Below are 24,306 nucleotides of genomic sequence, written 5' to 3'. Positions count from 1 at the left end.
TTGATTAAGAAACGGAGCATTTTTTTTAAATGCACTGGAGTAGTAAGGTACAGGATAACGTAAACCCGTTTGTGTCATTTGGAAGCTTGCAGTATTAATTAATTTATTATGTTCAATCTTTGCATGCAAATTTGTTCCTATATGTTCAGCTCTAGGTATCCCTTTCCACTATTGTTTTTATAAATATGTGCAAAAAATATCCACAATCTTTTAGCAGCCTTGTTCTGCATGTGCCAAAAGACTGAACAGTTTTATTTTGTTTTGAAAAAGAAGCTTCAAGGAACGACAAATAATCTGCTTCGTAATGAAATAAAACAAGCAGATTTGTTAATTGGGAGCAGGGTGGGTGGGTGGGGGTGGGGTAGCCGGTAGAATTAATTAACTCTGCACAATCCGATTAATCCTGTCGGAGGGTGGAAGCAACAGGCATTTCCTGTTTTGCTGGAATCCTGAACCAGGAGAGAAGCAGCGCTTATGGGAAAAGCCCCGAGGCTTCCCGCAGCCCGTTGCTCACCCAGGAATACGTTGGCAGAGCCCTTGTTTTTTGCAACCCGGTGTCAAAGGAAGTTCAGATGCCAAGCCTGGGGAGCTGAGAACTTGCCCCAGGATTGCTTTTTAATTTTTTCTTTTTTTGGGGGGGGGGGTAAGCTTTCAGTTTGTCCCTGTGGCAGAACAGTTCTTCGGCAGCAACTAGCATTACAAACAGTAGCTCTGAATTCCTTATAGCTCCGGGATCCATGTCGGGACCTCCTGATCGGGGTCACCAACATGGCACCCACGGGCACCTCCTGTGCCCGTACAGTAACATTGCATCTCACATGCATTTAGCCTGCGTGATTTCAACCATACGCGCTTGGGGGGCTGGTGTCAAGGCTTCAGCGAATTACGATCCCTCCCCCCCCCCGGTGGCAGGCAAACAGATAACCGGAAAGAGTTCTTACCGCGTAATTTATTCAGTATTCACAGAGAGAGAGAGAGAGAGAGAGAGAGAGAGAGAGAGACAAAGGAACACTGACTCTATTAAATAATGGAGCTGCTCCAAGTAAAGCCCAACCCCCCCTCCGTCTCCCTTATTCTTAGTTGGGGGTCAGCAACCTTTTTGATCATGTGGTGGGCTGGACTATATTTTGAATAAATAAATAAATGAACGAATTCCTATGACCCACAAATAATCTAGAGATGCATGTCAAATAAAAGGACACATTCTACTAATGTAAAAACACCCTGATTCCTGGACCGTCCGTGGGCCGGACTGAGAAGGCGATTGGGCCGCATCCGACCCCCGGGCCTTAGGTTGCCTACCCCTGTTCTACGCCATTCCTGCGCAGGCTGAACTGAGCTTTCTGCCTCTGAATTTTCTGCTCTATCACCCTCAGTGCCCGCCTGGTTCTGGGAGAGGGGGGCTCAGGAATGCTCTTCAAAGACACTGAGTCTGCCAGCTCACTCTCCCCCGGCGCTTCTTCTTCCGGCTGCTCCCCAGGCCCCCCCCCCAATATTTCCCAGCTTGTACCCTCTGCAGCCTCTGAATTCTGCAAGCCGGAGGTGCAGAGGGGGGGGTGGGTGGGTGGCGGCAGCTCCCACCATCCCTCTTCAGTCCAGCCCCTGACATCTGGCTGGTTGAAATCGCACAAGTTAAATCCCAAGCGAGGCGGGGGGGGGGCGTTGGGTCTGCTTGGGGCTACCTGGCATGTAAAGAGCTTTTAAGTTCCTTGCTTTGCTTGGGGTGGGGGTGGGGGACAAAGCCCTTTCAGCGCATCAGCCCTCGGACACTAGAGATGCTTGCATGGCCGGGGGTGGGTGGGTTGTGTATATATCCCGGAACATATGTAAGATGCAGTTGTAATGTACCTCCACCAGCATCTCACCTGCTGGCTGGCTGCGACCAATGGATGCTGAAGTCCCAAACGTTTTGGAGGGCACCAAGTTGGGAAAGGCTGCCCTAAACTCTGGGTGAGGTGGTCTTCTAGAGGCCCACCTCTCTTCAGAGCAGTGGCTGTCAAAGGGCGTGGCAGGAGAGGGTGACACGACTGGCGGGAAGATTCAAGGGCAATCAACGGAGTAGTATAGTATCAAAATACTTTGGGGGGGGGGCTATACAACCAGATGCAGTACTCAAGCCTCTCTTCAAGGTAAAGGTAAAGGGACCCCTGACTATTAGGTCCAGTTGCGGACGACTCTGCGTCCAGCTTCTGGGTCATGTGGCCAGCATGACTAAGCCGCTTCTGGCGAAACCAGAGCAGCGCACGGAAACGCCGTTTACCTTCCCACCGGAGTGGTACCTATTTATCTACTTGCACTTTGCTGTGTTTTCGAAATGCTAGGTTGGCAGGAGCAGGGACCGAGCAACGGGAGCTCACTCCGTCACGGGGATTTGAACTGCCGACCTTCTGATCGGCAAGCCCTAGGCTCTGTGGTTTAACCCACAGCGCCACCCCCGTCCCTCTCTTCAAGAGCACTGCCTATTCTTCCATACTTTTCCATGACCTGTTGTTGTGCGCAGGGATTTTCAACTCTGACAAGCATGAAAGATCAGAAGAGAAAGCCTTCTTTGTGTTGATAAGGAAACGAGAGTTTGTTTGTCTCAAATTAGACCTCGCATAAATGAGATTACACGGTGAAAGCGAGCTCACACCTCTCGCTGAGTTCGTATACATACTTAAGGTACGTAAGTAAGAGGCTCATTTATATTTTAGGCCGGATCCAGGTTCCAAGGTAGCTGCATTGTTTTATACTTTCTGGATGCCCCACAATCATATTTATAAAGTAGTTGCATTCTGTGTATAAAATAAAACATTGCCAGGGGCTGTTCTTTTTCGCTTTCCAAAAAATTTGGTCTGCAGCGATCCAATTTTTATTCTGAAAGTTTGGCCCAGAGAAAAAATGTTTGAGAACAACTGCTTTAGATGGTAACACACATTACTGCACCTGCTTCAAAATGTTGTAAGCCAGATCTGCTGGGTGTGCGGTTTTCCTTCTTTTGCAGGGCTCTTGACACTTTCAGAGGGTAAAATTAAAATACTTTGCTCTTCCGAAAGGACTTTTATGTGCTTCTTCACCAAACGTAGGCTTACCAAGCTTAATGTTGTCCCATTACAAAAACCATAGCAAGTCTGAATTCGTCACACCCCAAAAACGTATTTTCAAGACCCCTCACTGAAGAAAAGTGCACCCCCTAAAATGGCACGTCTGAATGCTGGACCACAATTCCAGTTCCTGCTGATCATCAGCCATGCAGGCTACAGCCGGTGGCAGCTATACAGGTGAAACTCGAAAAATTAGAATATCGTGGAAAGGTTCATTTCTCTCAGCAATTCAACTTAAAAGGTGAAACTAATATACGAGATAGACTCATGACATGCAAAGCGAGATATGTCAAGCCTTTATTTGTTATAATTGTGATGATTATGGCGTACAGCTGGTGAGAACCCCAAATTAACAATTTCACCTTTGGGGTTTTCATCAGCTGTGCGCCATAATCATCACAATTATAACAAGCAAAGGCTTGACATATCCCGCTTTGCATGTCATGAATCTATCTCATATATTAAACTCCAGTAGCTAATGAAAACAATTGCTTACATAAATGGACTTTTCCACGATATTCTGATTTTTCGAGTTTCACCTGTAGTTCCACAACACCTGGAGGGCGACAAATGCCCCCCCCTCCTTGGCTTGACCCTTGGCTCAGAGAAACCCAGGACTGGTAAGCCTAGTACACACTTTGTCTCAACATTGCTACTGGCTTGAAGAGAAACAAACCACAACCCCCGGTAACTGCAAGGCCTGTGGCTCGTTGCTCCTGATGGCTAGGAAAAAAGGGCCCCTTGTGCATTCGTCACAAGCCATTTATTAGAGTTTACTGTGATGTGAAAAATCTGTCATATTGCTGGTGTCCTTGGTAAACAACCGGGCATTGGACATCCTTGCAGATCTGACCTTCACACCTCCCAGAGACCTGTCTCGAGGTCCACACCTGTCTTTTGCCCTCCCCATGCTCAGCCACATTTTGCGGCAGTGAATCGCGTCCAGCTGCCCGTGCGTGCTGCTCGGAAGTCCCCTGGGACGGGGCCGTAGATCAGCGTTACGGGACAGACTTAAGCGACTACAAGAACGACAAGCACCTCGAGCTGTTATAACATTCTGTTCTCAATTTGTATTTTCTGTCCAAAAGGGGAGGGAGGCACACCCTCAGGCTTGCTTCCCCCCACCCCGGGCAAAAAGGCCACCGCAGGCGTCCCTTGCCAAAAGGAAGTTGCAGATCCTGGCCCCGTGTTTGCATGGAGGTGCGGCTGGGCCGGGAAGCCGGCAGGTCCCGACGAAATGCGCCGTAAATCTGAGCCAAGCCGACGGCCGGTGATCAAGATAGAAGGGCATGCTGGGACATGGAGTTCTCACGGGGCGCTCGCCTCTGCGAGGGTGATGCCATCCCTGGGCCATCTTTTGAACTTTTGTCCTGCGTCGGTCTTGGTGAGTAAGGGTAAAATCAGCCCTGCTGGTTTTGCACTCTGGGTCTGCTCTTTCCCCCTGCTTACTGGGTCCTAGTTCGACCCCCTAGAGCCTCAAGTTTAAAAAGGATCTGGTGGCAGGCGACAGCAAAGGTGACCATGGCGTCTATGGGGTTGTGGCGCTCATCTCGCTTTCAGGCCGAGGGAGCTGGCGTTTGTCCACAGACAGCTTTCCGGGTCATGTGGCCGGCATGACTAGGCTGCTTCTGGCACAACGGAACACTGAAACCAGAGCAGCGCACGGAAATGCCATTTACCTTGCCGCCGCAGCGGTACCTATTTATCTACTTGCACTGGCATGCTTTCGAAGTGCTAGGTAGACAGGAGCTGGGACAGAGCAACGGGAGCTCACCCCGTTGTGCGGATTCAAACCGCCAACTTTCTGATTGGCAGGCCCAAGAGGCTCAGTGGTTTCCACCACAGCGCCACCCGCATCCCTGATTGCAAAGGCATAGGAATGTAACAAGAGCCTGCTGGATCAGGCCCACGGCTCATGTGGTGGATTGGGCCCATGGCCCCCCTCCTTGAGGTTTCCAACAACAGGCATTCAGGAGCATTGCTGCCTCCAGCTGTGGTGACCAAGCCTAGACATAGTGGCTAGGAGCCACTGATATCCCAATCCCCCATGAAGACTCTAATCCTCTTCTAAAGTTGTCCAAGTTGGTGGCCACCACTGCCTCCTGTGGAAGGGAGTTCCACAGTTTAACTATGCGCGTCATGAAGAAGGACTTTCTTATCTGTCCTCAGTCTCAGTTTCATTCCATGTCCGCAACTCCTAGTGTCATGAGAAAACTTTTCTCTATACCTTTTCTCTAGCACATGCATTGTTTTGCAAACTTCTATCACAGACATCTCCACACTAAGGCCCGCGGGTCCCTAAGCCGTTCCTCATAAAGCATCGTTTCCAGGCCTTGGACCATTTTGGTTGCCCTCCTCTGGACACGTTCCAGCTTGTCAGTATCCTTCTTGAACTGTGGTGCCCAGAACTGGACACAGTATTCCAGGTGAGGTCTGACCAGAGCAGAATATAGTGGTACTATTACTTCCCTTGATCTAGATGCTATACTCCTATTGATGCAGCCCAGAGTTTCAACCCATGCTGGTGCCAGATGGCAGGTGGGAAGCCCCAGAGAGAAGAATCCCATCTAGCTGTGTGATCCGTTTCCATGCTGCCTCAAAAAGCCACTGCCATTCAGACAACGCTGAGCTAGGCAGGGTAATGGCCTGACTTGATGCAAGGCGGTTTCTTTTGAATCGCAGCTAAGGGAGGAGAGCCCAAGGGTCAAGAGGGAGACGGAAATACTGCAAAGCCAGGAAAGGTGTCATTGCGGAGGCGAAATCCTGACCCGGGAGAGGAAGTTACAGGTAGGTAGCCGTGTTGGTCTGCCATAGTCAAAACAAAATAAAATAAAAAATTCCTTCCAGTAGCACCTTAGAGACCAACTAAGTTTGTTCTTGGTGTGAGCTTTCGTGAAGAAGTGTGCATGCACACCAAAGCTCATACCAAGAACAAACTTAGTTGGTCTCTAAGGTGCTACTGGAAGGAATTTATTTTATTTTATTTTGTTTTGACTGGGAGAGGAAGTCTCTTACAACCCTTCCTGTCCACCAGAACCCGATTGGTTGGCCTGGGTGGGCCCTGGGATGAAATTCTAAATCAGGAAGAAGGTAGGTCCCTGCAGATAATACAAGGCTGGCAACACAATGCACCCAACAGAACAGAGCTTCAACCCTGGGCATCTCAGCTAGCAGGACTGGCAGGTCTCTCCTTTGCCAACCTGGCACCTTCCTACAAGGCATATGGGCGAAGGCTGGAGGATACATTGGCACACCAAAGGGGCCTGTGTGTCAATGCCACACCAGGCAGCTTTCAGATGCTCGGCACCCGGGACGCCCTGCCCTGGCGAGAGGCTCCCGTTGACCTCTCCTTGGCACGTTCCTGGCGGCCGTTTGAAACACCACTGCCTCCGAATGACCTCGATGGTCAAGTGTCCCTAAGCGCTGGGTCACTCCTGCAAGTCCCCTCCCAAGAAATCACACTCCTCTCTCCGGGTCTAACTTAAGTACAATCTGAGCTGAAGAACGAAGGGGAATATAATATAAATCTCTCCTTGCCAGCCTTCTTAACTTTTAACATCTTAAAACAAACTGCAGCAAGGCGTTTTGGATTTGCGCCGGTCAAAACTAAAATATACACGCAGAAAGTTTTGGACGGGACACGGCTGTTATTATTTTAATGTTCCATGGGATCAAAAAGGCGAAAACAAAAGCATCACCCTGTCCCACTGCTCCCTGGCCAGCTCTCTGCACTGCTTCCCAAAACAAGGAGCGACCCACTTTCGCCTCTTTGGCCTCTGAAGTCGTGGGGTGGGTGGGGGGAGAAGAAGAATGAAAAAAAAACCTCCCGCCTTGCAGACGTTCTGGGCCCCCCGTTTGAAGTCCCGGCTGTCGGGAGAGATGGTCAGTTTACGTCTCCCGATCCGAGGACAGGAAAAGGATGCACTCTCAGCGAGCACATGTGCTCTGCCGAGATAAGGACAAAGACTTCTGTCCTGGGAGCCTTATCGGCTTTTCCGGCTACTCTCCCGGCACAGACGCACCACACCAAGGCTGGCAAGGCGAGCTTTTCGCTTGCTCCAACGAGATTGCTGGCAGGGTGGGGGTGGGGGGTTGGGGTGGGCGGAAGAGGCCAAGCCGGTCGAAAGTGAACGATTTCCCCACGCACCCCTAAAACCAGAAAGAGTGGACTTCGTGGTTTCTCAGCACCGCTTGATCTGGAGGGGACGACTTTCCCCCAAAACCACAACAACACACTCTACTCCCTAGGCCTGAACTTCCTCTCGATATCCGGCAGTTTCCCTCTCTTGTTAAAAATTAATTTTCTATTTCCCATTCCAAACTGCAATGCAACGGTCGTATTGTTTGGGTATAAATATAAACATAAGCTACCCCCTCCTCCCCCACAATGAACAGAATTTCAAGATTCAGATTTCATTTCCTTAAAAGACAATATATTCTACAAGCAGGATCAAGAATTGTCCATTTAACATAATATTCGATCTACTCTGATACAAATTTTTCCTTTACAGCATTGTTTTCTATAGCCTGGAATCAAAACAAATGACTACATTAATCAGCCACATCTTGTTTTTCTTAATTCACCTAACCCTTCTTCAAATGACCCTATTTCCTTCTTCTTCTTCTTCTTATCATCATCATCATCATCATCATCATCATCATCATACCCCACCCATCTGTTGGAACTGATCTATCATTTGTTTACGGGTTTTATAAATATCCAGCCTTCTTTCTCAAAAAGTTGACTGGATGGTGAAAAAATAACAAAATTATTAGGGAAAAGGTTAATTGGATAAATTATGGGGTGTGAACGACAATTGGACCCACAACTAGGATTTTATGACAGATCAGAGGGTTTTGATTTCACATAGGTTCACGGAATCAGAGAACCGTAGAGCTGGGCCCTCCAAAAGTCATCTAGATCAACCCCCTGCAATGCAGGTCCTTGGCATTCTCCACTGGGAAGATATAGGGCTGCATCCAAGGATGAGCTTGCAGAGGATGTTCTGGCAGGGGCACTGCGCTGTGTGACCGGCACTGCACAGGAGCTGGCAGAAGACGGAGTGCGTTGTTGCTTAAGGCCCTGCACAAGAGGCTGCATGATGCCTTAGAATAACAGAATTGCAGAGTTGGAAGGCCCCCCAAGGGTCATCTAGTCCAACCCCCTGCAATGCAGGAATCTCAAGTGAAGCATCCATGACAGATGGCCACCCAACCTCTGCTTAAAAACCTCCAAGGAAGGAGAGCCCGCCACCTCCCAAGGGAGACTGTTCCGCCGTCGAACGGCTCTTACTGTCTGAAAGTTCTTCCTGATGTTAAATTGGAATCTCCATTCTTGCAGAGTATTATTATTATTATTATTATTTGTTGTTGTTCAGTCGTTCAGTCGTGTCCGACTCTTCGTGACCCCATGGACCAGAGCACGCCAGGCACGCCTATCCTTCACTGCCTCTCGCAGTTTGGCCAAACTCATGTTAGTAGCTTCGAGAACACTGTCCAACCATCTCATCCTCTGTCATCCCCTTCTCCTTGTGCCCTCCATCTTTCCCAACATCAGTGTCTTTTCTAGGGAGTCTTCTCTTCTCATGAGGTGGCCAAAGTACTGGAGCCTCAACTTCAGGATCTGTCCTTCTAGTGAGCACTCAGGGCTGATTTCTTTGAGAATGGATCGGTTTGATCTTCTTGCAGTCCATGGGACTCTCAAGAGTCTCTTCCAGCACCATAATTCAAAAGCATCAATTCTTCGGCGATCAGACTGGCCTTACATTGGCCTTGAGCTGTTCCAAGCATACCTTTGGATTTCAGTACCCTTTCCGCATGCTTAGATGTCTCAAACAGGGGTGGACCTTGGTAATATGGCGCTCTCTGCGAGGCCAAACTCTGATGCCCACCTCTCAGTGCCTTTCCAAAGCTGGGAAAGCAAGGTGCCCGGGCTTGGGAAAGCTGTGAGGGCTTTGGCAGGGTCCTGGAGCCTTTCAATCTCCTTCCCAGAGCTGGGCAAGCACTAAGTAGGCTTTGGAAAGGAGGTGGGAGGACTCTAGGACCCTGCCAGAGCCCCCCCCCCACCTCCTTCCTGAAGCAAGCGCTTACCACTCTTTGGGAAGGAGACCCCGCCAGCTCGGCACCCTGTGCAGGGAAACTGGTCACACTGCCCCAAATCCACCTGTGGACCATTGTACCCGGACAAAGAGGGTGGCTCTGTAATAGGTGTGCTTGTTGCCATGGAACAGCGGAGACTTTTTTGCTGTGGCCTCCGGCTGAAACCACAGAAAAAACTCCCAACGTATCTCTAGAAACATTCTGCGCTTCCGGCTTCCTGAAGGCTGTTTGAGACTTAAGGCAGGCCTTCAAACTTGATGTCAGCTTGACCTGCCAACATTTGGATTTGGTTCTGTTGTGGCTTTGCTGCGTATTGGGTTTGTTAGCTTTTTAATTGGATTTCGCTGTTGCGTTTCTATCGATCTGCAAGCTGCCTCGGGCGAAGGAGAGGCAGGATGGAAGGAAACTATACAGATAAGCGTGATTAGGAATATGTGTGTGGGCAAGATGGAAGAGAATCAGCGGAAAGTTTTTTTAAAAAAAAATTAGCAAGGCTTTTGGTTGGGGAGCAAGCAAAATATCGAGGATGCGCACTGACAATTTTCAAATGATGAAGAGAGATTTAGAAAGCAGAGGGGAGGCATTTTGCGAAACATCAAAATTCTAGTCCTAGTGACTGGCAGGGTGAAAAATCTGCATCTTCCTCTCCAGAATCTCTTTTGTCCCATACCACTTGATTTCCCCCCCCCCCCCCGTGCCAGGCAAGGTATGGGAATGGGAATGGGTGCCAATTTAATTGACACGACTTGCCAACTGGAGGACACAATTTTTATTTTTACTGTACAGACTTGTACACAGAGTGATGCTCAAGAGCTGCGATCAGGGCTGCTTGAACTCAGTGCCAAAAGGAGTCCTCATTAAGCAAGTCAGCAAAATTGCTTCGTTTGCATAAGCCTGCCTGCTTTATAAACCTTTTTAATTACAGGTAGGCAGCTGTGTTGGTCTGCCATAGTCGAAACAATTCCCCCCCCCCTTTCCTGTAGCACCTTAGAGACCAACTAAGTTTGTTATTGGTATGAGCTTTCGTGTGCATCTGAAGAAGTCCACAAGCAACATAAAACAGGCTGGGGAACGGTGTGGCCCTCCAGATGTTACGGGGCTGCAAGTCCCACCATACCTTGCCTTTTGGCTACATTGAGTGGGGCTGACGGAGTCCAACGATGAGCTGAAACTGCTGCAAGGGCTGCAATGTGGAAGACAAGGCAAGCTCGTTTTCTGCTGCTCCAGAGGGCAGGACCCAAACCAATGGATTCTGACTTAACATTAGGAAGAGCTTACCGATGGTAAGAGCTATTCAACAGTGGAATGGACTCCCTCGGAAGGAGGTTTTTAAAGAGAGGTTGGGGTGGCTATCTGTCAGGGATTTTTTTAGCTGTGATTCCTGCATTGCAGAGGGTTGAACTAGATTATCCTCAGGGATCCCTTCCAACACTACAAGTCTATGATTCTATGAAGGATTCCCTTTCCCTGGGCTTGCCCCTTCCTTCTCCTCCTTCTGACGGCACAGCAGTTCCATTGCCACACTTTACACGATGACAAATGTCTCCATTGCTCCTTCAAATGACAAGGAGATTCGGACTAAACATTAACAAGAACTTTCTGATGGTGAGATCTGTTTGACAGTGGAACGGACTCCCTCGGAAGGTGGTGGACTCTCCTTTCTTGGAGGTTTTTAAGCAGAGGCTGGATGGCCACCTGACAGGGATTTTTTTAGTTGTGGTTCTTGCACTGCAGGGGGTTGGACTAGATGACCCTCAGGGCCCCCTTCAACTTTACAGTTCTGGTATTTTCTTCTTCTTTCTATGCAGTTCACACAGGCATTAAGGCAACCGGTTGTTTCTTGGAAACACAGAGCCTCTGAACACAGCATTAAGAGAGAGAGAGACAAGAGAGAAATATTCCTCCCTTTCCAGCGATTAAAGAGAAAGTATGCTGGGTCTGTGCAGACAGCTCCCCAAATGGAATCCGGTTTGTGTGTGTTTACATCGAGATATTGGGAGACCAGGACAGGAAAAGTTCGGAAAGCCAGCCAAGAAAAGAGAAGAGAAGTCGGCCAATTTGAGACATTCTCCAGACTCGGGAGCAAGCAGTAGCATTTGTCTTTGGAGAGCAGTAAAATAAACACAGGGGGGCAAAAAAAAACCCTGCGCATTCATGGCTGTGCGCATGTGCGCATGTTATTGCTGCCCCTTTGGGTGAACGAGCATGACGTTACTGGCATCAGCAATGCCAAGGGACAGCAGCTACCATAACCCTCCACATTCGGTGGGGTTCTCTCTTAGCAGTTTAACAGCTGTGGGGGAGTCCCAGGCTGGGGGAAAGAAAGGATATAAAGAAACATGACAGTGATAATAGCAGCTGGACTTTGGAACTCACTCCCACTGGAGGCAGCGAGGGCCACCAACTTGGATGGCTTTAAAAGAAGATGGAGTCATTCATAGAGAAGGCCATCCTTGGCTCCTAGCCACAATGCCTATGCTCTGCCTCCGTAGCTGGAGAGGAGGGGAGAGCGGATCATGTGCTCAAATCCTGTTTTGCGGGTTTCCCACAGCCGTCCGATCGGCCACTGTGAGAAAAGGACCCGGCCCCCGAGATCATCCTCTGAGGCCCTTCTTCCGTGTGCCTCCTCCAAAATATGTCTGGAGGGTAGCAACACGAGAACAGGGTCTTTTCTGCTGTGGCTCCCATTTGTGGAATGCTCTCCCCTGGGTGGTTTGTCGTTATACATCTCTAGGCGCCAGGCTAAAACGTTCCCCTTCAACCAAGCACTTGCCTGATTCACAGCCTTTTAAATGTATTTGTGGCATGGGGGGCGATGTTACTGCCTCCCCCTATTTATTTGTGCTTTTAGCCTGTATTCTTATCTTCAGAGATCTTCAGAGGAAGGGCAGTATATACTTTTAATTAATAAATAAAACTAGCCTGATCCAGCATTTGCTCGCTAAAACGATCACTGTGCCAGGCAAGGCAGTGGCTTCAAACATCAAAGCCGCCCCTATTATCTCTTCCTAGTGAACTATGACAATATAAATCCAGGCTGACAAGCTAAGTAGGCTTAAAAAAAAGAAGAAATGCTTAATTTCTCCTGATGGAACAGAAAAGCCCTTTTTTTTTTTAAAGGCATCCTTCTTGGTGCCAAGGCGGAGTGGGAAGTGGGGGTGGAGAGATGGAGAGGGCAAGTCTCTGATGGCTGTCTGAGGCAGGGTGGGGAGGAGAAGAGATGGAGGTCCGTCCCCCCGGGGGAAAATTATTAAGGCAAGTCCCATGTTCCCAAATACTTAAAGGCAAGGGACAGAGGAATGGGCCCTCACTTGAAAGAAATACCGGGCAGCAATTCAGGGAGGGGTGTGTGTGTGTGCCCAAAATGTAGGCTTGGCTAAGCCCATAAATCACGGGGCACTAGCGCCGAGCTGCCACCCAGATCTCCTGGCGCACAAATGGCGACGATCTGCCCGGCGTTCCCTGTGTTTGTACAAGCCCCTTGCTGGCACCCATGGCTTCCTCGCTCGAGAACAACAGGCTGTGGGAGAAGGGAGCTGGGAGCTCTGGGGTGGCACGGTGGTTTAAGAGGGAGAGCTACTGAGGGTACAGGGGCTCTGCTGGGAGAGGAGGCCCCTCCACCCAGCCGCTCCGTTCCTCACTCCCGCCGTTCCATCCGGCTGCAGAGGGCGGAAGGGAAGCAGGACAACTCCGTTGGCTAGGAACTGAGAGCTCTGGGGCGCTGCAGTGGTTTAAGAGGGCGAGCTCCTTTTAGGTTTAGCATTGGCCTTGCTATGGACTTCGGTTGGTCGCCTTGGTTGGCCGGGGGGGGCTGGTAGGAGTTTTCCCAATTGGACTAGCCAAGATGGGTTTTTCCACCTACCTCGTGGCAATCGTCACAACTCTTGGTTTGGTGGTTAGGCATTGGAAATTTCCATATGAAAGGGGGAAGGGAGGTAGCGTCATCAACTGCCGCCCAATTGAAGGGTATTCCGGTAAAGGTTTCCGGGGGTGTGGCCCTGTCCGAAGCCCGGGGAGCTGAGGGCCTAAGGCACGCCCCTTACGGTGTATTTTAATATTTGACGGAAGCCGGCCAGAGTGGCTGGGGAGACCCAGCCAGATGGGCGAGGCACAAATAAAAAATTATTATTATTATTATTATTACGGTGATCACAGGGGGAATTCTGGGAGATGTTCATCACTGGGGTTCCTTACTGGTGGTTAACCCTTCACTGACTCCCAACACACGGGTTGGGGTCGGATATAGCTGATAGGGTCCAATGCCTAAGCCAATACCGCTCAACATCCGTAACCAATAAAGTTGTGGCCTTTACGCCCATTACAATTGGCATAACGTGTCTGTGTCATTACTTCTATGGGGAGGGAAGGGACATAGCCATGCAAACCGATAGACAGGCAGGTTTGGAATCACATGCAATGAGAGAGGCTGGCCTGCTTAACTAAGAACAGGTGCCCGAGTTTACCTTTTTCCTCCTCCCTCCCAATACCCCTTTCCTTTTGTGCCTTGTGCTTTAGACTGTTAAGCCTAAGGTGGGGAACTCTCCATTATTCATCTTTGTAAGCGCTGTGGGAACCTTTCTCCAGATGAAGACAAAAGGCTTAGAATAAAAACAAACAGTGACGTATAACCACCAACTCAAGAACTCGCAGTACTGGCATGAGCCTGCTGAAGCGCCTAGATCCTGACTCCAACTGCAGAGCTGGAAAGTGTCCCCAAGGGTCATCTGGCCCAACCCCCTGCAATGAAGGAATCACATCTAAAGCAGTGTTTTTCAACCACTGTTCCGCGGCACACTAGTGTGCCGTGAGATGTTGCCTGGTGTGCCGTGGGAAAAATTGAAAAATTACTTTATATATAGTCAATATAGGCACAGAGTTAAATTTTTTAACATTTTTTAACATTTTCTAATGGTGGTGTGCCTCGTGATTTTTTTCATGAAACAAGTGTGCCTTTGCCCAAAAAAGGTTGAAAAACACTGATCTAAAGAACCCATGACAGATGGCCACCCAATGTCCACTTCAAAACCTCCAACAAAGGACCTTTTCCGCAAGCCACTCTTTGCATGCTCCTGCCTTCAGAGATTAGGTGGGCTGCATTTTTCTCCAAGGAGCCCATGTAGGTGTACACGTGGTTATAGGGACGCAGGTGGTGCTGTGGTCTAAACCACTGAGCCTCTTGGGCTTGCCGATCAGAAGGTCGGCGGTTTGAATCCCAGTGACGGGGTGAGCTCCCGTTGCTCTGTCCCAGCTCCTGCCAAACTAGCAGTTCAAAAGCACATCAGTGCAAGTAGATAAATAGGTACCGCTGTGGCGGGAAGGTAAACGGCGTTTCCGTGCGCTCTGGTTTCCGTCACGGTGTTCCATTGTACCAGATTTAGTCATGCTGGCCACATGACCTGGAAAGCTGTCTGTGGACAAACGCCGGCTCCCTCAGCCTGAAAGCGAGATGAGCGCCGCAACCCCATAGTCACCTTTGACTGGACTTAACTGTCCCGGGGTCCTTAACCTTTAACCTGACACGGGGTTATTCCACAACCCTGTGAGGTAGAAACTCTTGAGAATAAACAACAATCACCCTGCCACCTTCCCAGTTCAGCAAGAATTCTAATCTGAGACCTCCCTGGACCAAACACTTTTATCTCCTATGCTGGGGATATACATTATACTGGACCTTTACCTACTCATGAAGATTAATTCATATTTATTAAGGCTTGTTGTTGTTGTAACGACCATTTATCGGAGACTGCCATATGGTCAAAGTGCCAAGGCTTCTGGCAGACAGCGGGATATTTGAAAACACTGCCACTTTGAACAGGCTGCTGAATTTAATCAGGGGGACGGGACGTCAATTTCATTAAAACAATAGATAAGGACACAGGGCGGACATGGCACCTTGGGAGAAAAACCCATGGCAATTAAATACAGTGAAGCATTCCTTTGGCTATTTGAAAAATGAAATCCCAGGTTCTCTCCCCTCCAAGCCACCCCCGTTCCTTAAAAAAATAAAAAAATAAAAACAAGGAAGGAGGGAGAGAAAATTGCGTTGCCGCCTGCAAGGGTTCGACCAGGGGGAGCCTGAGCTGTAATGAATACATGTCAGGGAGTCAACAGCTCAAATGATGCATTAAGTACAAACTGTCAAAACTGGAAGGAGGTATTTCACTTTCCAAGGGGGAACTGGCACTGCTCCTTCGCTCCCTCCTTGGCCTCAGCTTCCAGAGACAGAAAGGTCCGACTCAAAATTCCTTTACCTAAGGCGGCAGGAAGAGCCTCTGGCTGGATCAGGCCAATGGCCCATCTGGTCACAGAATCAGAGTTGTAGTGTTGGAAGGGACCGCCCGAGGGTCATCTAGTCCAACCCCCTGCCGTGCAGTGGCCAACCAGATGCCTGTGGGAAACCTGGAGGTGGAACATGAGCACAAGAGCCCTCTCCCCTCCTGTGGTTCCTAGCAACTGGTATTCAGAAGCAGAACAGCCATCCTGGCTAGTAGCCCTCTCCTCCACGAATCTGTCTCATCCTCTTTTAAAGCCACCTAGAAAGCGGCCACCATTGTGTCCTGTGGCAGTGAGTTCCACGGTTTAGCTATGTGCAAAGAAGCCATTTCTTTTATCTGTCCTGAATCTTCCAACATTCAGGTCCACTGGATGTCAACAAGTTCTGGTGCTATGACACTGGCTCCTTCCTTGATGTCTTTCTGCTGGCAGGTGAATACTGTTTAATTCTAACAGGCCTTTGGGGACCGACTTTTTATTTTATTTTAAGGAAAGGGCTTTTGATAATGCAGCGCTGCTTTTACTATCTGTATGTTAACAGATTTGTTTCCTTGTACTGCTTATATTGTGTTAAGAGTTTAATCATTTTTTTAATAAAAAATTTCACCTTCTTGTTATTATTTATTAAATTTGTACACTGCCCTTCATCCGTAGATCTCATGGCGGTTCACAATGCAGAAATACAATATAAAACAACACAGAAAACATAATAATAAAAATAAGAATGAAAGGAAACTAATAATCCCTTTTTGTACTTTTATCTGAGTTGTTCAAATCTATGTTAAGACGCCTTCAGTCCTGGTGCAGGAAAAAACAGGCGGGATATAAATTAATATAGTAGAATCGTAGAGCTGGAAGGGACCTTGAGGATCATCTACAGGTGAAACTCGAAAAAATTAGAATATCGTGGAAAGGTTCATTTCTTTCAGTAATTCAACTTAAAAGGTGAAACTAATATATGAGATGCAAAGTGAGATATTTCAAGCCTTTATTTGTTATAATTGCGATGATTATGGCATACAGCTGATGAGAACCCCACATTAACAATTTCAACTCTGGGGTTTTCATCAGCTAAACGCCCAAATCATCACAATTATAACAAACAAAGGCTTGACATATCTCCCTTTGCATGTCATGAGTCTATCTCATATATTGAACTCCAGTAGCTAATGAAAACAGTTGCTTACACAAATGAACTTTTCCACGATATTCAAATTTTTCGAGTTTCACCTGTAGTCCAACCCCTTGGAATGCAAGAATATGCAGTTGCCCCATACAAGGATTGAACCTGCAACTTTGGTGTTGTCCGCACCATGCTCTAACCAACTGAGGTGTAGGGGCTTGGTGGTAGTAGTAATAATAATGTTGTTGTTAAATTGACCATTAGTTGCCCCGTCCACTTTTGTCTCTGGCCCCGCCCACCACTGACACCCCCCCCTTTCTGCCAAAGGAAATATGGCTGGGCTGGGAAGAGTTCCCCACTCCTGTCTTGGTAAAACATCTCCTGTGGCTGCCCCCCCCCCCAAGGCTTCTGCCCCACTTCCCCCATTTCTCATGTGCCAACGAAGCCCTAAAAAGCTAAGGCAGCAAAAAACAGGGATGGGAAGGGAAGGAGGGTGTGCAAAAGCTAGAAGAGGAGGAAGAGGAGGAGGAGGAGGAGGAGGAGGAGAAACAGTGCTGGGGGGGGAGGAAGCCAGCTTTCCCCCAAAGCACAGTTAAAAATGACTAAGTTTTCTTGATATATGAATTTACCGGGAAACCATTCATCAACGCGGCTGCTTACCTCCGCGGAGGAGTCCCTCAACCCGAAGAGTCGTGTCATTCCCCTTTTGACTGATTAATTAGCCAATCAGGGGACATTTTTCACTGTGAGGCATGATGGGTTATCCCAGCTAATGTTTGGTCTCTAATGGCGACACATTACAGCCAACGCGGCTCTTTTAGCCTGGAGAAGTGACCGAACGGGAAGGCAGGATGATAAATCAAAAAGAGCAAACTCTCTCTCTCTCATCCCCGCCCCCCCCGCCTTGGTTTCGCGTTGGGCCCTAACAAACCCCCCAAGGAATGAATGGCTTGAGGCGTGATTTTCCACCAAGGAAAAGGGTGGAGGAGAGAGAGAGAGAGAGAAGACAGAGAACGTAAACTGCACACTCTTAAGATGGCCATTTTCTGCACAGCAATGCATTTTACTCTATCTCGATTAACCAAAAGGTTTTCAACGAATGGATCTGGTCAGGATTTGTCCCACGTAAGAAGAGCCCTGCTGGATGGGGCCAGTAGCCCACCTAGTCCAGCATCCTGTTCTCACAGTGGCCGACCAGTTGCCCATCATGGGAAACCAGCAAGCAGGATTCGAACACAGGAGCGGTCTCCCCACCCGCGGTTTCCAGCAGCTGGTATTCAGAAGCACTGCTGCCTCTTCTTGACTGTGGAGGCAGAGCACGGCAGCTGTCGAAATCCTCCATGCATTTGCCCTATTTCTTTTCAAGACACTCAGGGACATTAACCCCAAGCGTGCATCTGGGGACCAATTTCTGAACCCTTCGCCATATATATAGGTGTGGGGGAGGGGGTAGTGCTGCTGTCATGACCCATCTTGGAGCAAGAGTGGGTCCCGAACCATCAGCCGAGGACCGATGCTCTGCACCCCGTGGTGGATCTTGCGGTCTTTTGTTTCTATCCAGCTCCACGGAGCCCATGGAAAAGCAAAAACAAAACGAAGGCAGCTTTCTAGTCTTCGTGGAATACAGCTGATTGCTCCAAACCCATAATGAAGAAGAAGAAGAGTTTGGATTTGACATCCCGCTTTTCACTACCCGAAGGAGTCTCAAAGCGGCTAACATTCTCCTTTCCCTTCCTCCCCCATAACAAACACTCTGTGAGGTGAGTGGGGCTGAGAGACTTCAGAGAAGGTCACCCAGCAGCTGCATGTGGAGGAGCGGAGACGCGAACCCGGTTCACCAGATTACAAGTATACCGCTCTTAACCACTACACAATGGCTGATACACTGCTAAATAGGATGCCCCCCCCCCGCCACCGTCAGCTGGGCAGCTCAGTCGGCAGAGTATGGGACTCTTAATCTCAGGGTTGTGGGTTCGAGCCCCGTGTTTGGGTGTTTGGGCAAAAAGATTCCCGCATGGCAGGGGGTCCCTTCCACCTCTTACGAATCTACGAGTCCCTGCTTTTACGCCTACGACAACCACCAGGAAATGTGAGTCAGGAGAGGAAACCTGAGTGAGAAAATGTGCTTGTAATCAGGAAATTGCCTTAAGATGAGAGAGTGTCATCCAGAAAAAATGTCCACTCAACATGACTAAACAAGGCAAGGGATCCAACGGGTCACTTTTCCACGCAGGCTTCCGACCACGTGCTTGAAAGGAAAGCAGGTCCCAATCGAGGATCATATGGCAAGGAGGGACTCAAGAAAGAAAGAAAGATAGAAAGAAAGATAGAAAGAAAGAAAGAAGGAAGGAAAGAGGCAGGCACGTTTGTTGGCGGACCAAAGTCACGACTCCTTATTTTAACATGTCCCTGGGAGCAGGCACTTCATCCTGCAAGACGATGCCAGGATTACGTTTAGTCAGTTCTGACCCACAGCTTGTCCCCCAAATCCTACATCTCTTCCAGGAACACTTTTCGCAAGTGATAAGGCCTTTTGTCAGGAAATACAGCTGGACGGAGGCAGGAGGAACTGAGAAGTAATTAATATATTACGTATGCATGTTCATGTCTGTGCATATACACACACACACACACGGGAGGGGGGGGGAAGCGTGCAACGGGTGGGGTCAAGGAAGTCCAACCAGAGAGAAACTAACACCATATGTTTTTCTCCCTTACAAGCAGGGAGATCTAAACAGAGGGCGAGCCACATAAGGAAATTCCCGATCCCAAGTCCAAGGAGAGCTCTAGACATTTTAAGGCAGAGGTCTCCGGAGAGACACGTCTAATGGCCAATCAATACTTTCAATTGCTTCATTGTCTCCCGTAGAAGCGGGGGGAATAGGTGTCGACGTTTCCTATTTAGGTCTGCTCAGATAGACAGCTATTGTTTTGAGATACATAATATAAAAAGGGAAAAAGAGGGGGGGGATACAGCTCCCCCCCCCATCACTTACTAATGACAGCTTCATTCAGCCTCACGATTTGTCTCGAAGGAAGCAAGCTACTCAGAACGGAACGAGGCTTGAGGTTCGCTAGCGGTGGTGGCGAGAAAAGAGGGGTGGCAGCGTTGTGTGTGTGTGTGTGTTACATGGCACTGGGAAAGGGACGGAAGTCCACAGTGGGATGATACTTGGCTGGCCTGAAGTCTCCTCTTGAGATGGGTGGGAGGGAGAAACAACAGGAAGATTTGCATTTGTACGGAAAGACTTGGGAGTCGGATACAAGAGTTAATCCTAATAAATACAGTTATTTATCCCAGCAGTTAAGAGCTGGGATCGCAAGAACTCCAGAGAATCAGCATCAAAGACCGCCTCTCCCCATATGAACCTACCCGGACCCTGGAATCATCTTCCGAGGCCCTCCTTCTTGTGCTGTCTCCTCGAGAGGTCCGGAGGGTGGCAACACGAGAGTAGGGCCTTCTCTGCAGTGGCTCCCCGTCTGTGGAATGCTCTCCCCAGGGAAGTTCGCCTGGCGACTTCATTACACACTTTTAGGCGCCAGGCAAAAACGTTCCTTTTTAACCAGGCCTTTAGTTGATCTTATTGAATGTGGTTCTTTTTTTTGGGGGGGGGGGCTTTTTATTGGGTTATCGTTTTTGGTTTGATTTTATATGTTGTGGTCTTGTTTGTGAACCGCCCTGAGACCTCTGAGTATAGGGGGGTGTATAAATTGAATAAATAATTTTTTGTTTTTTTTAAAAAATGTGGTGACCATCTGTTCCTTGTCCCCAAACCACATTTCTATTCCTCTCCGAAGTATGTATCTTGCCCACGTGCAATTAGCCTTGTAATGATTTGATTAACTATCAAAGCTGTTAACCCCCGGCCCCTATTTTATCATCAGTACAACCATGTGGGGTACGCCCGGGCTAAAAGGTAGCAAGAGGTCCAACATCGCCCACTGAGCTTCATGGAAGACTGAAAGTTTGAGTCCTGGACCCCCAGATGCTCTGCAACCCCTATGCCACCTTGGCTCTCACGAGTTTTATTGCAAGCAGTCAGGAGGAGTTCCTGGTGAGCTGAGAAGTTGGGATTCCAGCATTGCAGGGGGCTGGACTACACTGGCCCTTGGGATACCTTCCAACTCTATGATTCTATGATATCCTGTAGGGCTGTAGGGCTCCTATGCTGGAAGGTTCAGCACAGAGAAAAGGACTTATTCGCGCAGTTAAACGAGGGAACCACCCTCCGCGAGCTGTTCCCCTACAAAAAAATTCACCGCAAACCCCTGGAAGCCGGGAATACTCAACAAACCCATCTCTGTGAAGGGACTGGAGAGCTAGCACCCCCTGCTGGAAGGGAGAAGGCTCTCGGTGTTATACACCAGCTTTTGCCAACCCGGTGCTCCCCAGGTCACACAGCTGAACTAGGGAACTCACTGCCACTGGAGGCAGTGGTGGCCACCAACTTGGGTGGCTTTAAAAGAAAATCTGAGAAATCCACAGAGGGCTATCGAGGGCTACTAGCCACCATGGCCATGTTCTGCCTCCACAGCTGAGAGGCAAGGAAGCTTCTGAATCCCTGTTGTAGGAAACCGCAGGAGGCGAGTGTTGCTCTTGTGCTGGAATCTTGCTTGTGGGTTTCCTGCAAGAATCTGGTTGGCCCCTTGTGAGGACAGGATGCTGGGCTTGATGGGCCACTGGACTGATCCTGCAGACTCTCCTATGCTCGTTCTCTCTTTCTCTCTCTCTGGTTTGGGACTATGACGCCAATCAGCACAGCCACGAAGGGCACCCAGTTGGCAAAGGCTGGGGGAATAGTCTGTTCTTGCTACAGATGGTCCTTTAGGGAAGAAAACCCGATTCTCTGCAGCTGACTTTTCTCCTGAACTCTCCCCAAAAGCAAAAGCATCACTGGTTAGGGTCAGTTTTGACATGCCTGCTTCCCAATGGGCTGGGAGTGAGATAGTGGGAGATGTCAGTATTGTGTCACCGGCCAAGCAGCTGCTGGATAAGCAACGGAGAAAAAAGGAAAGAGAGAGAGAGAAAAAATATGAATCCCTAGGCATGGCAGAGTCTTTCAAGGATACAGGAGCTGAGACCGCAGGGAAGCTCTGAGGCAGAAGATGCCCTAGCCAGAGATTTGGGTTGCAGTTGCTATCAGTAGCGGTGAGCTGCTCGCCCAAGGCGACCGAAGAGCAAACACAGAGATGGCTGAAGCCCTGGTGTGCCCCCTCCTGACAGAAGAACCCCAGTTCCTGATGTACACCAGGACTCTTCCTATCTCGGCCGGAAGAGATACGGGGACACTCACGGCCAGCGATCCCTTGCTCTTTCAGGTCCGAAACTGATGTGCTCCAGGGCTTCATAACCAGGCTCTCTGTTTGGTGCCAAGTTTCCAAGGAACGGAAACAGAGACCCACATGTGGCCACATCTGGGGGAGGAAGGGGTAGCGAGTGCTCCTCCCGAAACACCTCCTGCACTGTCCACACAGGAAGAATCAAAGAATTTTAGAGTTGGAAGGGACCCCAAGGATCATTTAGTCCAACCCCCTGCAACGCAGGAATATGCAGCAGGGATCGAACCTGCAAACTTGGCGTTATCAGTTCTAACTAACTGAGTTATCTAGACTAGGAAGTTATTATCAGGCTTGGGAGCCATCAAACGTGCTCATGGGTGGAGGGGGGGGTTTAAAGCTTTCTCAGAAATACAAAACAAGGCGGGGAGAAACTCCAGATTAGCCCAGTGAGTTCAGAGAAAATTTAGTGGGCATGGACTGGTGATTCTTGAGAGGTGGGGCAGGAAAACTGGGGAGTGCGTGGGTAGGCAGGCAAGAGTCGTAACAGAATGGAGCTTCCTGGAGCAGGGCATGGCTGGCTGGAACCCAAAACTGGGAAACTCCACACGGCCATGTTTTGCTGCAGATCTGCTTGTCGTGACACCTCCTCTGCGAATCTGTCTAATCCCCTTTTCCAAAGCCATCCAAGCCAGCAGCCGATTCCAGGAAGCTGAATATTTTATTTATGGGTCAGGTTAGATATGCTGGTTCAACTCCCAAACGTAAGCTACACACACAAACACACACTTTTCCAGCATTGAAAAAGGAAAATTAATCTGGCCTAGATCTCAAACTAGACCTATCAACAGGTGACAGTTTCCACAGGTGACTCATCATAATCTCGCTGCGAATGTTGCAATCGTTAACTTGATTTACACCAGCACGACTGCTCCAAATTCCATCGCGATGGAAATGCTACCTGCATCAGAAAGAGCTGCTCCGCACAGAACTGTGGATAGCTCAACGCAGGGGTAGGCAACGCGGTGCTCTGCGGAGGGGCTAGGACACCTCCCCAGGGTGCTGGGGCTGTTCAGAGTTGAGAGACGGCCGCAGCATCTGAAGGGCAATGCGTTGTCTCTCTCTGACTCACCGTAACAGAAAATGGTCCTGGGCCAAGTTCAAGGGCGTTACTATCAGTGCATAAAGCCCGTAATGATTTGGGACCAGCTTACCTGCAAGATTGCCTTACCCCATACGCCCAATCGACTACTTCAGTCAGAAGAACTGGCGCTGTCCCGAGTGCCACATAACACCCATTTCTAAGAACTTTTAGTGTGGCACCACCTACACTTTTTTCCCAGTAGTAATGCATGGAAGTGAGAGCTGGACCATCAAGAAGGCTGGTCGCCGAAGAATTGATGCTTTTGAATTATGGTGCTGGAGGAGACTCTTGAGAGTCCCATGGACTGCAAGAAGATCAAACCTATCCATTCTCAAAGAAATCAGCCCTGAGTGCTCACTGGAAGGACAGATCCTGAAGTTGAGACTCCAGTACTTTGGCCACCTCATGAGAAGAGAAGACTCCCTGGAAAAGACCCTGATGTTGGGAAAGATAGAGGGCACAAGGAGAAGGGGACGACAGAGGATGAGATGGTTGGACAGTGTTCTCGAAGCGACTAACATGAGTTTGGCGAAACTGCGGGAGGCAGTGAAGGATAGGCGTGCCTGGCGTGCTCTGATCCATGGGGTCACGAAGAGTCGGACACGACTGAACGACTGAACAACAACAACAACCTACACTTTTGAACTCCCCGCCAATTGGTATCAGGGAGGCGGGTTCACTGTGCTCTTTTCGGTGCCTGTTGGAAACACGTTTGCCTAGACAAGCCTACCCAGGTGTTTATTAGAAAGCTGGTGCACGCTTTAATCTGGTTTCAGTGTATTTACATTCTAAATTTTGGAAGGTGTATTTAAAAAAATAAAATAAAATTTGATTTTCCAAATTGCAGTTTTACAAACACGTATCCAACATACAACATAAAGGCAAGATTCCACAGAATCTCCTGGACTTCCTTCCTCCCCTTTGTGAGTCCTATCGTTAACCATTTCCTTCTGCATCTTTTATGATGATCCAAATCTATTACCTCTCCATTATATCCAAAATTCACCATTAAACTACAAGTGTTATTCCACTCCTACCAACAATTTTAACTGTTTCCAATGGTTTTTAAGATAAATCACAATCCCCCCCCCCATTCATTATTAAAATTTTGGCTTTCCTGATTTCTGATTCTTCCAGTCATTTTTGCCATTTCGGCATAACAATCCATCGACTTAATCTGCCATTCTTCTCTGGTTGGGACTTAATCTTCTTTCCCTTCTTGGAAGGTTTATTATTATTATTATTATTATTATTATTATTATTATTATTATATTAGTATTATTATTCCTGTTAATTTTTCTTATTGG

At 48.7% G+C, this 24,306-nt stretch overlaps 1 protein-coding gene across 6 annotated transcripts in view; it reads right to left on the bottom strand.

The window, feature by feature from the left end:
• PINX1 (PIN2 (TERF1) interacting telomerase inhibitor 1) overlaps window positions 1-24,306 on the bottom strand; it is a 65,211-nt gene that overhangs the window by 30,418 nt on the left and 10,487 nt on the right. Inside the window, exon 7 of one of the 6 annotated variants that reach the window (XM_033145163.1) lies at window positions 15,775-15,798. The exons of 2 other annotated variants lie outside the window; for them this stretch is intronic. In XM_033145163.1, coding sequence (XP_033001054.1) covers window positions 15,790-15,798 — 9 coding nt within the window. In that variant the 3' untranslated portion in view covers window positions 15,775-15,789. Of the gene's footprint in view, window positions 1-15,774; window positions 15,799-16,225; window positions 16,254-19,099; window positions 19,148-22,966; window positions 22,987-24,306 lie in introns of those variants that run through there. 3 more of the 6 variants (XM_033145164.1, XM_033145160.1, XM_033145165.1) reach the window with 3 other exon arrangements.

Source organism: Lacerta agilis, chromosome 3 (genome assembly GCF_009819535.1).
Source record: "Lacerta agilis isolate rLacAgi1 chromosome 3, rLacAgi1.pri, whole genome shotgun sequence".
NCBI classification, from domain to species: Eukaryota; Metazoa; Chordata; class Lepidosauria; order Squamata; family Lacertidae; genus Lacerta; species Lacerta agilis.
This window is presented reverse-complemented; position numbering and strand designations above follow the sequence as displayed.